This window comes from Triticum dicoccoides, chromosome 4A (genome assembly GCF_002162155.2).
Source record: "Triticum dicoccoides isolate Atlit2015 ecotype Zavitan chromosome 4A, WEW_v2.0, whole genome shotgun sequence".
Classification (NCBI taxonomy): Eukaryota; Viridiplantae; Streptophyta; class Magnoliopsida; order Poales; family Poaceae; genus Triticum; species Triticum dicoccoides.
The window spans coordinates 95,748,944-95,764,960 of NC_041386.1; the positions used below are offsets into that span (position 1 = coordinate 95,748,944).

The 16,017-nt window shown below is 45.2% G+C and overlaps 2 protein-coding genes across 2 annotated transcripts; one reads left to right on the plus strand and one right to left on the minus strand.

Moving 5' to 3' along the window:
* The first annotated feature begins 7,736 nt into the window (after positions 1 to 7,736).
* Positions 7,737 to 11,611, plus strand: LOC119285189 (mitochondrial phosphate carrier protein 3, mitochondrial-like). The gene is made up of 6 exons (XM_037564422.1): positions 7,737 to 8,343; positions 8,434 to 8,795; positions 8,892 to 8,935; positions 10,630 to 10,844; positions 10,996 to 11,120; positions 11,222 to 11,611. Exons 1-6 carry the CDS (start codon positions 8,053 to 8,055, stop codon positions 11,298 to 11,300), a joined length of 1,116 nt encoding a protein of 371 aa, XP_037420319.1. The 5' UTR covers positions 7,737 to 8,052; the 3' UTR covers positions 11,301 to 11,611.
* Positions 11,612 to 12,075: 464 nt separating this feature from the next.
* LOC119285190 (splicing factor 3A subunit 2-like) lies at positions 12,076 to 15,346 on the minus strand. The gene is made up of 7 exons (XM_037564423.1): positions 15,121 to 15,346; positions 14,858 to 15,027; positions 13,634 to 13,710; positions 13,099 to 13,164; positions 12,920 to 12,994; positions 12,767 to 12,841; positions 12,076 to 12,677 (listed from the first exon to the last, which is right to left on the minus strand). The coding sequence occupies exons 1-7, from the start codon at positions 15,270 to 15,272 to the stop codon at positions 12,330 to 12,332; spliced, it is 963 nt and encodes a 320-aa protein (XP_037420320.1). The 5' UTR covers positions 15,273 to 15,346; the 3' UTR covers positions 12,076 to 12,329.
* Between the last annotated feature and the right edge of the window lie 671 nt (positions 15,347 to 16,017).

Here is a 16,017-nt window from a genome sequence, read left to right on the forward strand (position 1 = left end):
GAGTTGTCAATTCAATCGCACCTGGAGAACTAAATATCAGTAGCAAAGTTTTTAGTAGCACAGTAGTATGATAGTTTGATAGTAGTGGTAACAGTAGCAATATTAACAATAACAGTAACAACATCCGTTTTGCAGTGATTGTGACAACAACAGCAATGAAAGTAACTTAGCAATGATCAATATGCGAAAAATGTAGGCATTGGATCAGTGATGGATATTTGTGTTGGATTATATTCATCATATAATGGTCACAACCTAGAGCGATACACAATAGCTCCAATTCGTCAATGTAATGTAGGCATGTATTCCGTATATAGTCATACATGCTTATAATAAGAACTTGCATGACATCTTTTGTCCTACCCTCCCATGGCTGGGGTCCATAAGGAGAATAAGGGATATTAGGTCTCCTTTTAATAGAGAACCGGAACAAAGCATTAACACATGGTGAATACATGAACTCCTCGAGTTACAGTCATCCCCGAAGAGTATCCCAACTATTGTCACTTTGGGGTCTACAGATCAGAACAATAACAAGTGCATATAACTAGAAGATAGGATCAAGAACTCAAATATATTAGTGAAAACTTACAGTTTCTGATCTGAAATCATAGCACTCGGGCCCTAGTGGCAAGCATTAAGCATGGCAAAGTCATAGCAACATCAATCTTAGAACATAGTGGATACTAAGGATCAGGCCCTAACAAATTGACTTGATTACATGACAAATCTCATCCAACTCCATCACCGTCCAGCAAGCCTACAAAGGAATTACTCGCTCTCGGTGGTGTGTATCATGAAATTGGCGATCAAGAAGGTTTAGTGATGATGATGGCGACAAATCCCCCTCTCTGGAGCCCCGAATGAACTCCAGATCAGCCCTCCCGATGAAGAACAGGAGATGGCGGCGGCTCCATATCGTAAAACGCAATGAAACTTCTTCTCTTATTTTTTTCCTTGGGGAGGCATAATTTATAGACTTGAGAATAGGGTCAGCGGACCCACATGGGCCCCATAAGATAACAAGGCACACCTAGGGGGCACCCGCCCCCTGTTGCCTTGTGGGCAATAGGTGCCCCCCTCTGGTGGGTCTTGACTCCAGTATTTTTAATATATTCCATAAAAAATCTCCAAAAAGTTTCATCCAATTCTGAGAACTTTTATTTCTACACAAAAAACAACACCACGGTAGTTCTACTAAAAACAATGTCACTAAGGCTTACTTTCATTCAAATCATGCAAATTAGAGTCCAAAACAAGAGAAAAAGGTTTTGGAAAAGTAGATACGATGGAGACGTATCAACTCCCCCAAGCTTAACTTATTGCTTGTCCTCAAGCAGTTCAGTTGATAAACTGAAAGTGGTAAAGAAATACTTTTACGAACTCTTTTGTTCTTGTATCCGTATATAAGCTTAAATAGCACCCAAGTTTTTAGCAAATATCATGAACTAACCATGCAAATGATAACACTTAGAAATCATATTTACTCATATCAATGGCATAATCAACTAGCGGTCAATAATGACATATCTCAAATGCCAACAATTTTTCAAAACAATCATGATACAGTATGATACCATGGTATCTCGCTAGCCCTTTCCGAGAACACAAAAAATAAATGCAGAGCACCTCTAAAGTTCAAGCAGCGACTAAACATTGTAATTCATGGTAGAGGAGATCCAGTCATGATGCACACAACATTAACTATACTCAATGCATAAGAAAGACAATAGCGCTCTCAGGACTGGTGCTTAAATTGAGAAGATGATGACTCAGCAATAAAAGTAAAGAACATAAAAGTAAATAGATAGGCTCGCAGAGGGAATCGGAGATTTGCAGAGGTGCCAGAGCTCAAAGCTTAAAATGGAGATGAATATATTTTGAGAGGCGTGCTTTTCTTGTCAACATTACAACCGAGGATTTTCAATATCTTCCATGCTAAACACATTATTAACGGTTTGATAACCCACAAGTATAGGGGATAGCAACAGTTTTTTAGGGTAGAGTATTCAACCCAAATTTATTCATTCAACACAAAGGGAGCCAAAGAATATTTACAAGTATTAGCAGTCCAGTTGTCAATTTAACTACACCTGGAGACTAAATATTTGCAGCAGAGTGATCAGTAGCACAGTAATATGATAGTTTGGTAGCAGTAATAGTTTTGTAGTAATTGTAATAGTAGCAACAACAGCAGTAGTAACTTAGCAAGAACAATATGTGAAAATCTCGTAGGCATTGGATTGGTGATTATGTTGGATAACATTCATTATGTAACAGTTATAATCTAGGACGACACAGAACTATCTCCAATTCATCAATGTAATGTAGGCATGTATTATGTATATAATCATACGTGCTTATAATAAGAACTTGGATGACATATTTTGTCCTACCCTCCCATGGCAATGGGGTCCATAAGGAAACTAAGGGATATTAAGGCCTCCTTTTAATAGAGAATCGGAACAAAGCATTAACACATAGTGAATACATGAACTCCTCAAACTACGGTAATCACCAAAAAGAATCCCAATTATTGTCACTTTGGGGTATATGGATCATAACACGTAGCAGGTGCGTATAACTTTCAAGATACGATCAAGAACACAAATATATTGGTGAGAACATAAATGGTTCAGATCTGAAATCATGGCACTTGGGCCCTAGTGACAAGCATTAAGCATAGCAAAGTCATAGCAGCATCAATCTCAAAACATAGTGGATACTAGGGATCTAGCCCTAGCAAAACTAACTCTATTACATGATAAATCTCATTCAACCCATCACCGTCCAACAAGCCTACGAAGGAATTACTCACTCTCGGCGCTGAGCATCATGAAATTGGTGATGGAGGATGGTTGGTGATGACGATGATGGAAGATCCCCCTCTCCGGAGCCCCGAACGGACTCCAGATCTGGCATCCCGATGAAGAACAGGAGTTGGCGACGACTCCATATGTAAAACGTGATGAAACTTCCTCTCCTATTTTTTCCTGGGAATTATGAAATTATAGGCTTGAGATTAGGGTCAGCGGAGCCACATGGGCCCCACAAGCAACCAGGGCGCACCCAGGGGGTGGACGCGCCCTGGTGCCTCGTGGGCAGCAGGTGGCCCCCCTCTAGTAGATCTTGGCTCCAGTATTTGTTATTAAAAATCTGCAAAAAGTTTCATCGAATTCCAAGAACTTTTATTTCTGCACAAAAACAACACCATGATAGTTCTGCTGAAAACAGTGCCAGCCCGGGTTAGTTTCATTCAAATCATGCAAATTAGAGTCCAAAACAAGAGAAAAAGTGTTTGGAAAAGTAGATACAACGAAGATGTATCATAGTCCCCAAGCAAAAAAGGTAAAGTTTACTCCCCCTCAACCATACAAACACAAGCCATGGCTAGCCGAATCCACAAGTGCCATTGGTACGACGAGCTTCTATATAGACGGTTTTTAACCCCTTTCCGCGACGACATTTTAAACTGTCGCCTTGCCAGTGTGTGCGATAGGGGGGTCCTTCCCACATGACCCAGAAACTGCCGGGGATAGGCCCTCTGGTCACACACACTGGGTAAAATGAGCTTGTGTGCGACCGGGCTAGCCATCGCATATAATTATGCAGGCCTAATTGTTTTCGTTCACAAGTACATCCCACACGGTGAATCCCAAAGAAATGTTTCCATTCGTATGTACATCCTATCTAGTGAATCCCATAGAAATGTTTTCGTTCGTCTTTACATCCCACAAAGTGAATCCCGGACAAACGTTTCCATTCATATGCACATCCCACACAGTGAATCCCAGACAAACGTTTCCGTTCGTATGTACATCCCACACAGTTTTATGTATAGCCTCTTGTGTCATAGGTGTAACGATCACATACGCTCTACCTCTGTTAACCATTTGCTTTATTCAAATATATCACATACGATTCGATGAAAAAAATTGTATGGCATTGGGCTATCCATCACACACGCTTTTACTGCTGAACCATTTGTAAAGTTCCATGACCCATTTAGCAGGTTTATTAGTTTACTATTAATAATTCCAGTATTAAGCACATTCACAGTTTATATCGGCTGTTTGACAATTTCATATCAGGCACATAAATATATTTTAACATCACAGTATGATAGCTACATGAAAACAACACAGTACATCACATAGCATCTAGTTCACCTTCATAACACTGGTGCAAAGACATGCTATACAAACAGTTTTTAACCCTTTTCCGCGACGACATTTTAAACTGTCGCCTTGCCAGTGTGTGCGGTAGGGGGTTCCTTCCCACATGACCCAGAAAACGTCGGGGATAGGTCCTCCGGTCACACACGCTCTGCAAAATGAGCTCGTGTGCGATCGGGCGAGGCATCAGAGACAATTATGCAAGCCCAATCGTATCCATTCATATGTACATCCCACACAATGAATCCCAGAAAAACGTTTCCGTTCGTGTGTGTATCACACATGATTTTTTATGTGGAAACGTTTGTGCAAGGTGGCCTAACGCAAATAGCTCTCTAGCCGAAGTCATGTGTGATTCTTCATTGATCCAACACGGCTACAACCGTGTGGGTTGTTTGAGTTCATCACCCACGATGTTGTCTGAGAAACCATCTGCAATAGAAAACCCCAATAAGCAGGCTAATTGGTCTATTACGGATAATCCATTTAGTAATCAAATTGATATTTCTTATAAAACATACCATATATTTCATACTCGTATTATGGCAACCAGGATTTCATAATTGAATTACATCTGATAGCTTCAGCATTCAGTTACACCATATAGGCATATAGCTAGCTACGCCATTACACAACGGCACCAAGTTTCACATGCAACATCGAAAACCTTTGGAAAGTAGCATCATACATGGTAAATAGACAGATGAATCTCATCTGGAAAACTACAGAAGCGAAAGGCAAATATTGAGCCTTCAGTGATGTTGAATGTCTTTGCAACTTTAGGCCAGTGGCTATCAGGGGCGGAGTTGGGCCCCTGGCACCCAGGGCCAAGGCCGGGGGCGTGAGAAATGTTACAGGCTATTATCTATATAGTTTTTTATGCAGGCCCAGGTGCAGTGCTGTAAAAAAGAGAGGCCCAAAGCCTGATTGGATGGCTAACCTGGAACGCACGCACGAAGCAGGACCCGCTCGATCTAACTTGCACGCAGGAAGATGAGATGCCAGCACTCACGTCGCCGACCTGACGCGCTCGATCCAACTGGCACGATCAATTTCCAGCACTCGCGTCGCCGCCAGTACCAGCTGTCATCCGCAGTCGTGGAGTTGTCTCCGCCCTCCCACTTCTCCTGCTCCAGCCATTGCCCTCCTGTGCTCCATCCGCCATCGTGGCGTCGTCTCCGCCCTCTCCCACTTCCCTCCTGCTCCCGGCCACCGCCCTCCTGTGCGCAGTTCGCTTGTGCGGGTGCGCCATCTGGTTGCTTGACTGTCGAAGCTTGGTATTTTTCTTTGATGATTTTCCTGTTTCCCCTCATGTTTTTCACTTGTACCATGTTCTACAATGTCAATGTGATTTCTGTGTTATTGTGTGTCAATGTATAAACTACTCCAAACTAAAATTTAATTGATATTGTGTGTGTATCCCATATATCTAGGTTGATGTAATTGCCAATTTTTTCGGTGCAAAAGGATTAACCTGACTCACGTGTTTGCTCTTCTACCGTTGATCAAGTTATGGCGGGGGGCACCAAGGAAGTAATCAATTGACTTGGTATTTTTCTTTTATTCCCATATTACTTCTTCTACTTCTGTCATGTTTTATCTATTTTCTTGGAGCATTGAGCATCATTTTAAGTTGTAGAGAAATTCAACTTTATTTTGTATGATTTCACATTAGGTATCTTTTAGAAATGGTATGAGGTAGCTTTAAGTGACAAAGTTTTTCCATGTTGTCGAAAAAATTTGGGCCCAGGCCTTGCTTCACTCTTGGCTCCGCCACTGGTGCCTATGGATAATGGCTCGTCCAACCTTCGTCCTCTCGAGGAAGACTTCAACATTGTACCGTGGGTGTTGAATGAATACCTTCCTCGCCTCTTGACCATGCAGGTGGTTTGAAAGGTAATCATCGGTGAACTGCTTTGGAAAGGACTGAAAACAAAGATATGCATAAATAACTGTTCTAAAATTTGAAATAGCACAAGGGGAAAACAAGGTAAAAGAGTTAGCATCATCCTATAGTTGACTAATGTCTTCTTCATTGTGCAAACAAAGATCTTCTTGTTATTTCTCTAATCCTCATAATTAGAAGCCCAGTGTGGTTCTAAACTCCCCCCTCTAATTCTCCGGCGACGATTAGCTCTGCACGGTGAAGCGCTCCCGGATTGTGAAGACAGTATGCTTGCAACCAAATAGAGAGGTTGTGCTTTCGGTCTTCTGTTCGAGGGATCGTTCGAGGGCGGTTCGTGGGATCGTCATCGACTTCGAGGGACTCAAAGTACGATCTACATCGACTCATCTATTTCCGCTGCACTCCCGGAGTCGGTAATGATCATTGGTCACAACCCGTTAGGCATCTTCATATTGTTCCTGGGTGATCGTAGGGCGAATTTTTTTGTTTTCTACTATGTTACCCAACACACAACACCCGTTATTGTATGCGTATCGTAGGGTGATCATTGGTGACAAGCCGCAACGTCTGCTGCAACGTAGGGGAGGGGCAGCCAGATGAAGACGCGTGAGATCGGATCTCGGGGGGAAGGGTACGCCGTGCTTGAGATGGGAGGCCCCGTCATTGTCTGCGTGGCGGGGAAGAGGCTGCCGGGGGAGGCCGTCGGCGCTGTCCGAGACCGGATTTGGAGGAGAGGTGTGGAGGAGGAGGGCAGTTGGGCGATGAGGAGAAACGACCCCGCATCCGCCATCCCAGGGCCCGGCAAGACTTCACCAGCCGGCCCTCCAGCAGCGGCGACGTGGGGATGGGCGGGAGGTGGGGGCGGGCCGGTGGCGGCTGGGTTCACGTTGATTCGCCCGGCTCGGCGACGCGAGGGTCGGGTCCGGGCGTCTAAACAGGCGCAATCCACCGATAGATAAAGCTCAACGTCATGTATCGTGTGCTTCAGTGGATAAGATATTGATACGGGTGAGTTGGCATACCGATAAGATATTCTCCCTCCGTTTCTAAATACTATACTCCCTCCGTTTCGAAATATAGTGCGTCCTTGGTTCCCGCACTTCAACTTTAACCATAAATTTAACCAATGAGACCGACTGTGGTGGGAGCAAAATTTATACCAATGAATTCGTATTCAAAAGAACTTTTCAATTATATAAATTTTGTTCCCGCCGTAGTCAGTCTCGTTGATCAAATTTATAGTTAAAGTTGAACTTCAAAAAACATGGACGCACTATAATTTGAAACGGAGGAAGTATGACGTTTTGATAGTTTAAACGAGGGAGTACTTATGAAAGAGGCGTTCTAGCTGGACTCTACTCTAATCGGTATTTCCAGTGGTTGCTAATTGCCAACATGTCAACTATCACCGCCACCCACTGAGGGTCTGAAACACTAACAGCAATCAAACCACGTGAGGCATCATCACAGATTCACAGTATCCACGCCCGCGATGCACGCAGACGGCGCCGGCCAGTGTACCGCGCCAAGCATACCCCTCTGCGTCAACTGCACGCAGGTGGCACCTGCGATGCACGTAGACGACGACGCCGTGGCAGTGTACGTGTACCGCGGGCGGCATATTCTCTCCGTCGATCGATCAGACACCGCAACCTCCCGTCGCGTGTCGGATCTTTTCCTCTCGACAGGCGGTGGGGTCCGTCCCGCCCGCTGCGCGCGGCGGCAGCATCTCGCCACCCAATCCGCACCCAAATCTCGCGTCGGCGTCCCTCGAAAAAGCAGCCGCCGCACGCCACTTCCCGTCTCGGCCAACCGCCGGCGCGGGAGAGCAAGGGTAAGGGCGGCTCTCAGCTCAGCTCGCGGCCTTCGCCCGAACCCCCTTCCCCGCTGCTCCCCCTACCATGCGCGTCTCCGACCGCGACGACCTCCCGAGTACCGCGCCCAGCTCCAGCTCCCAGCTCACGTCCCCAGATGGTGAACCGCGACAAGGCCGGCTGCCCCACGGCCGCGGCCACGCTGCCCCTCGACCGTCTCCTGGCCTCGCTCGCCGCCAACGCGGAGCAGCTGGGGAAGAGGTGGGAGATCGCCGTCCGCGACCGGAGGGCCAGAGCGGCCGAGCGGAGGATGGAGGCGGATGCGGCGCCGCCGGTGCAGCTGCACACGCCGCTCTTCTATGCCACCTGCGCCCTCGGCGGGGTCCTCAGCACCGGCCTCACCCACCTCGCAGTCACGCCGCTCGACCTCGTCAAGTGCAATATGCAGGTCTCTGAAGCAGAAACAGGCTCCCCTGCTGCTCCTGTACAAGCTTCCTGTGCCCTAATGCTAATTTCCAACGGGAATTGCTCTTCGCAGGTTGACCCTAGCAAGTACAGGGACATCTCGTCTGGCTTCGGTGTGCTGCTCCAAGAGCAAGGTCTTGGTGGGTTCTTCAAAGGCTGGATGGCCACGCTGGTTGGGTATAGTAGCCAGGGAGCTTGCAAGTTTGGTTTCTACGAGTACTTCAAGAAGTGTTACTCGGACATTGCTGGCCCCGAGAATGCTGACAGGTTGAAGACCGTCATCTACCTCGCTGCATCGGCGTCGGCTGAGGTAATTGCAGATTTAGCTCTCTGCCCCATGGAAGCCGTCAAGGTTCGAATCCAGACCCAGCCGGGATTCGCTCGATGCCTAACCGATGGGCTTCCGAAGCTTGTCCGGTCCGAAGGTGCCTTTGGGTATAATAGATACTGCATGTCCTGTACTGATTATGTTATGATTGGTTCTATTCAAGATACTGCAGAACACTCTTTAACACTCTGTGTTCATTTCAGGCTTTACAAGGGAATAGTTCCTCTTTGGGGCCGCCAAATTCCTTGTGAGTCGAATTCATCACAAATTATATTTTCCTACTGTATTTGCATGCCAAGGGTTAAATAGTACATGACCAAACAATACTAGTAGCGCTGATACCAGAATCTTCTTTTAGCTTGTTTCCGATAGAAACAATTTTAGAGATTCTTTAGAGTGTTAAAGGCTAGAAATTTCATGGGAGCATAGAGTTGGGGCTGACATGATTCCAGGATGCCCGTGAAACTGAGTTAGCCATTTATCACTGCTGCTTTTCTAAAGACTATACAAGTTTGGCACTACTTAATTTCTGTAATTTTGACCTAGTTTGCAGCCCTCCTCAGCCATGAAAAGCCTAGTTGATTTTATTGTTTCCTACTATGAAATGTGCAATCCAGATCATATATAGCTGCCACAGCAGTTGATTGTTGTTATTAGCAAAAGGACGACTTTTAACCCTAAACTCTAGTTTACAAGTGATTCCAGCTAACGAGGATGCCAGCTTTTGCCACATTATTAAACAAATCAATTGAGAGAGAACATATGGAGAAGTATGACATGAGGAATAGTGAGAGCACTATGTGGGTTTAACCCAAACCATACCCATCCGGCCATTGTGAGCTGATTTGTTTGATGACATGGCAGTTCTATAGTAGCAATGTGGCAGACATGTGGTATCCATAAAAATATATGGAAAGCATGACACTAGTGGGCAAATTACAAATCAAAGAAATATAATTTGGTTGAATATGGTGCTCATGGATGAAGTACTTAATTGTTCAACATGACAATGAAACAGTTTTTGCAGCCATCTTATACCCTTTTAGTAACTGCCACGCGGCGATGTCGTACGCACGTGCGGCCATGTAGACGGAGTCGAACGTGCCGATCCAGTAGCGATAGCCATTGCACTGGAACTCCACGACAAGTTCCCGGACGGCTTCTTCCGCACTCCGAAGAAGCCGGTCTTGCTCTTGGAGATTTTTTTGGGTGGCATGGCAGTGGCGCGGTTGCGTCTGAGCGTCGAGTCGAGCACCGGCGGCTGGCGGAGCTCGAATTGGGCGGCGGCCGGGCTTCAACTGAGGTGGGGCAGGGTGTCAGAGCTTGAATTGGACAGCGGTAGTGTGGCGGCGGAAAAGCAGGGCAGATGCGGCCGACGGAGCTCGAATCGGACAGCGGTAGCATGGCGGCGGAAAAGCAGGGCGGATGCGGCCGACGGAGCTTGAATCGGGCGGCCGCCGAGCTTCAACTGAGGCGGGGCAGGGCGCCAGAGCTCGAATCGGGCGGCCGCCGAGCTTCAACTGAGGAGGGGCAGGGCGCCGGAGCTGGGCGGAAAAGCTGGGTGGAAAAGCGGGGCGGATGCAGCCGATTTGAAGGCGGGGGATGCTGAAATGCAGTAGAACCCATGGTGGAGGGTGGGAAGGCCAGATCTGGCGGCGGGGTCTGGTGGGCGGGCGGCTGTGGTTGAAGTGGCGGTTGGCGGTTGGCGCGCAGCTGGCCATTTTACATCACCACGCGGCTGGTGATGTAAATCTGCATCTCCAAGTGTTGTATTTTACATCACTTGGAGCAGGTGATGTAAAAATTTATACATCTACATCATCTGTTGGAGCATTGTTTTTAGGCCTGGTGATGTAAAAGTTAGTTATTTATACATCTACATCATCTATTGGAGATGCTCTTAGGTGTGTGCCCTGATCTACTTTTCCATTACCTTTGCAGACACTATGATGAAATTTGCATGCTTTGAGACCATTGTTGAGATGGTGTACAAGCATGCTGTGCCAAAACCAAAAGATCAATGCAGTAAACCATTGCAGCTAGCAGTGAGTTTTGCAGGGGGGTACATTGCTGGAGTCTTGTGTGCTGCTGTCTCTCATCCTGCAGACAACCTGGTGTCTTTTCTCAACAATGCAAAGGGAGCCACTGTGGCAGATGTAAGTTGCAAGTCCTATTCCAGTAAATAATTAAAATCTCAGAACTGTTAACTATATAGCTTACGCCCATCTTGCTGCCAGATGGTATTCACTTATAGTATCAATATTATGGTAATTTTGAACTGTTCTGATCAATTAATTGTGCTTCCAGGCTATAACAACCATTGGGCTGTGGGGCCTTTTCACTCGTGGCCTTCCACTCCGTATTATCATGGTCGGTACTCTTACCGGAGCGCAATGGGCAACATACGACGCGTTTAAAGTATTTGTTGGGCTGTAAGTATCCCTTGCTGTGTATTACATGCATCTCTGACATCATCAACAATTTATGCCGCAATACCAAATTATCTCATGGTTGCTTGTGATTAATTCTCCAGACCAACCACCGGGGGAGTCAGCTCTAGTTGTCATGCTGCCACTACTTTGCACCGAGTAGATCATGAGAAGCAGAACTGACCGCACCAGGGAAGGTCTTGTGCTGAGTTATCTGTAACCGGAGTAGATGTATAAACCGGCACCCCCGGAGCTGCTCTGATTCTTGCAAGAGCTCCAGCATTGGAGGATGAAGTGTTGAATGTACACCATGAGACTTTCTTTTAGCCGGTTAGGAAATTTCACATTCAAGGGGTTTTTGTTTGTTGCTACCCCCTTGGACGTTGGAGAACATACAAGGAACGAAACAAGCTTCAGAGATTGATTTGTCTGGCGCATTGGCGTAATCATCTGAATACATCTTGCACATGGCCTGTGTCGGCCTGGCCTGTTTATGCAGCCTACATAATCAGAAGAATGAACCATAAGAATTGAAAATAACTGTTAAGTATCCAGAATGTATTAAACTCAACTATCTGAACCTAACTTTATACATCCTACCACGAAATCACTGGTTCTCAAACTACTGATTTTGCCGTTTTAGATGTCATCCGTATAGCTTTCATGGGTACCAGAATGATCTCGACTATCCGAACCTAACTTTAGATAGAAAATGCCTACCACAAAATCACCGATTCTCAAACCACTACAAAGTGCACAGTTTCTAGCGCTTTGCTGAGTATTTTTGTGGCTCAACATGATCTTGTAGCTTTTAGCAAAAAAGTCGGCTTCACTTTGTGCTTTCGGTTACAACCAAACAAATGCACTACAGCAGAACTAAACAGATTAGCAAGAACATGAACCGCTTCATGAACAGATTGGAACATGATGCTCATAAATCGCATTTACCATGATAGTATACCTTGAAGAGCACTCTGCTTGCCCAGGAATATGACAATTACACAATCGTGTGCCAAAGGGATAACGTCCAAAAACGAAGTTACAAAGAGATGACAAACACAAACAGATAAAATGCTTTGCTTGAAAGCGCACTTAAATAATTTAATCTGCTTATACAGTAAAATTTCAGACAACAATGTAGCACATACTGGTTTGGATAAAGCAAGTGTTCAAAATTTGTAGCCTGATCTCTCTTGCCCACACTCAGATCACCTACTGCTGAGGTCCAGGGTAGCCTTGCATCGGAGGGCGTGGCGGAGGTGCTCCAGGAGTAAAGTTAGCCATTGGACCACCAGAAGGAGGTGGAGGTGGTATTGAACGCGGAGGACCATTTGCAAGCGGAGGCGGAGGGGGTGGAGGTTGAAGACCGCTCATTGGTGGTGGCGGGATCCTAGGGGGCATTCCCATAGGTGCATTCGGTGGAGGTGGCGGCAGAGCCTGTGGCTGGGATGGTGGCCTTGGTGGAGCACCAGGAGGGCCTCCTGTCCCATTTGGGACAGTACCAGGAGCTGCTGGTTGTCTGTTAATCTCCGGTGCTCTTGGCTTGAAGTATAGTTGCAGCTGTCGTTAAAAAAAGTGAAAGTTGTGAAACAATATTGCTTATAAAGGCAGCTAAATGAAATGGCAAAAAACTGCATAGAAAAACTCACAATGTATGACTTCTTGTCCGGATCCCAATACGAGAAAAACTTGTCTGTTGATTTGTCAATCTCTGTGCTTGGTATCTGCAAATAACAGACAGTATTAAGTATATACACATTGGCTAATGGGTCTGATGCAGCAGAACTTTGCAAGAGATGCACCTTAAAGCCAATGACTTCATAGGGCTCCGCTGCAAAAAGCAGATATTGGTACCTCTTATCCCAAGATTGGATTTTCTGTAAAACAATAGTAGTAAATTAGCAAATGGAAGATTATTAACAGTAAAGCAACATATATCAGGCTGATGATGCTCACACATTAGCCCAGGGCCCTTTAATACCTGTTCATATGATGCCATGAAACGGTGCCTTGGCTTGCTATTATCTTCGATTTCAGGATACTCAATCTGAAAACAGAATGCCAAAATTTGTCACTCCACTACCCCAGTGTACATGGTTATTTAAATGCTCATAACAAGAGAAATCGATAAGAGAAACTGGCTGATTATGTAGCTATTTGTCACTATTCTGAATGTGTTAACTCTTCAGTAAAGGCTGCTTTATCAAAAGATAAACTTCTAGATAGCATTGTAAAATTGATTTGCCAACGGGAGGCAAGTAAAACTGTAGAAAGAACATACTAGTATATGAATAAACTATAAAAGTTGGAAACGAACCTAACTTAACTGGTATCACTATAAGATCCTTGCCATTTGTAATTCAGATGCCTACATGACATGACAAATGACATCGATTGAAAAATGACAAAACAGTGTCTCTAGATACAGAAGATGGTAATCGAACTTATTTGATCATGTACAAATCCTCTATTGACCAACTCTGAGAACAAGATGTACAAGCACGATAAATACTAACCTCAAAGAGAAAAGAGTGTTGCTTCGTGTCAGGATCATACTGTTTAGTTACTGTATATCCAGGTCTGCCAATCTTAACTGCAAAGCAAAGAAACATAGTTATAACTTATGAGGATAGTTACCAAGATAACACAATTAGGTGCAGAAAACAAAATAGCATAGCTGTACTACCAAACTGGAACAGAATACAAGGGTCTAAATAGCTAATAAAAAACAACGCCTTTGATGTTTGAACATTTCCGGAATCGGTGGAACAAAATTAAGCCTAGCTTCCGATAGATTTGTCTGCCCTGTGAAGAACTTCTTTTCGAAACTGCTGTACCACAGAAAGTTATCAGAAGTATCCAGTGTTCCAAGCATGAATGCTTATGCCACATGGCCATTAGTTCAGCAACACCAAAAATCATATCACTAAAATTTAAATAGTCCACAGCAGCTTTTCAAGGCTGTTTTAGATGTATCCTCTTTATCTAGATTTGAAGACAACCAAGCAACCCAATATCAACCTTATAGACACTTGGGTTCCCTTTAATTAATCAAGGGATATTATTTATCGGAACAGGGTATTACTTTTCATTGTTGCCTTATTGATATATCAATAGTTAAAGACACGCCTAAACCGTGGATAAAAATGAAGATCGGACTAATGTGAAGTTAATGTTCACATTCTGCTATCCAACAAAACGCTCTAATTTGGCCGTCCCACTCTCATGCCTAAAATTATCAGAACACAAAGCAAGGTATAAGATTGTTAGTTGACGGGGCAAATTTGACACACAGGGATATTCATCCATCCTGCAACAGTCCTCAACTAGTGTGCTTGCAACACTGAATACACAAATAAACGTTATGAATTCACATCGAGATGAAACTTGAAATACCACCAAGATCTTCAAAAACAAAAAGACCTGATATGATCATTGCCTCCCTCAAAACGTCAAGTACATTCATTACAAAAGTAAAGAGATCCAAGGCTATATGCAACTCGGTATGGCTCACACTAAGTACCCTGAACAAACCTAGCGCAATAACATTACTGAAACCGATAAAAAAACACAGACCAAGCATCTGCAGAACTAAAATAGCAGGCCCTACCCAGTCAAAAAAAAGGCAGGCCCTGCATAGTGGAACGATGCAAAGTCACGGCAGCTTATGAGAGAACCTTAATTCTACTACTAGTAAACTGCTCAGGTAAAAAAACAGTGAGAGTTAATTCTTTACGCACCAGACTTGCGGGGCGCGAGCTTGCGCTTGTTTGGCTGGGGCTGCGCGGGCGCGTCCTTGGCCTCGCGGGCGGCACGCTTGGCGAGGTTGGTCTGGTGCCGCTTCCCCTGCGTGTGCGCGAGGTAGTTCCCCTCGTTGTTGTGGAGCGTCAGGCAGAGCTTGCACTCATAGCTTGACACACGAGAAAACGAGCGGAATCAGCGGGCAGAGCTATGCGAATCGAGAGCACGAAGAATCTAGGGTTTTGCGGGCGGGGGGGATTACCTGCCGAGATGGTTTCGCATGAAGTAGGGGTCCTTGGCGAGGTCGATGGTCTCGAGCGCGAGCCGGCGCAGGCGCTCCCGCCGGTCGATGGCCTCATTCTGGGAGGTGGCGGCGCCGCCGCTGCCGGGCTTGGAGCCCCACTCGCGGTCCATGGCGTCTGCTCGGCTCGGCCGCCTCTCGAGGGTCGAATCGCCAGACCTCCGGCTTCGGTTCGATAGTGTTTGTTGCGGCTCTGGTCGGTTTTACTAGAAGGTCCTTCAACCGACCCAAGCCCAACTTACCGACCCGCACTCAAGTGTGTGTGGTGAGCGTGGCACGGCATCTTGCCTGGATGGGCTTTACCTGGGCTTTTGTCTGTCTGTAAAAGAAACAAACCCAAACAACACGACTATAAATTTTTTAAACGTATATTCGGTGCACTCGAAGTTTATGTGCGACGCCCGATGTTCAAAATTGATGATAAATTTTCTCTGTTTTTTGAAATAAAATATGTCCATGTTATATATCTACATGCCATAAGTTTTAACTTATAAATTCAACTCACAGCTTATAAAAAAAGAGAAATTATGCTATGAATAGCGGTTAATTTGAATTGGCTATGAATTGAGCCATTAACACTGCCACTTTTTTTAAGGGGAACATTGCCACTGTTGAATTTGTTGTTTCCGTCTCTCAAGCTCTAAGTTGAGTATGCAATCGAAACTTTATCAAATATTAGATGCATGGTGTGTGTGTGTGTTATACTGAGTATTTTCGTATATATATTTACAACTTATAACATGAGTTTTTATGTTGGATGCACCGATTGCACAAAAACTCCATGATAAAATGCTCTACCAATGTAACTGTGATCTCCACAGGCTGCAACAGCACCCTCGATGAAGGCCAGGTGATGCA

Coding starts and splice junctions, on each gene's coding strand:
- LOC119285189 (XM_037564422.1), top strand. CDS start 8,053: ATGGTGAACCGCGACAAGGCCGGCTGCCCCACGGCCGCGGCCACGCTG. Junction 8,796..8,891: donor CGGTCCGAAGGTGCCTTTGG/GTATAATAGATA, acceptor TGTTCATTTCAG/GCTTTACAAGGGAATAGTTC. Junction 10,845..10,995: donor AGGGAGCCACTGTGGCAGAT/GTAAGTTGCAAG, acceptor TTGTGCTTCCAG/GCTATAACAACCATTGGGCT.
- LOC119285190 (XM_037564423.1), bottom strand. CDS start 15,272: ATGGACCGCGAGTGGGGCTCCAAGCCCGGCAGCGGCGGCGCCGCCACC. Junction 13,165..13,633: donor AACACTCTTTTCTCTTTGAG/GTTAGTATTTAT, acceptor TTCTGTTTTCAG/ATTGAGTATCCTGAAATCGA. Junction 12,678..12,766: donor CGGACAAGAAGTCATACATT/GTGAGTTTTTCT, acceptor TTTTAACGACAG/CTGCAACTATACTTCAAGCC.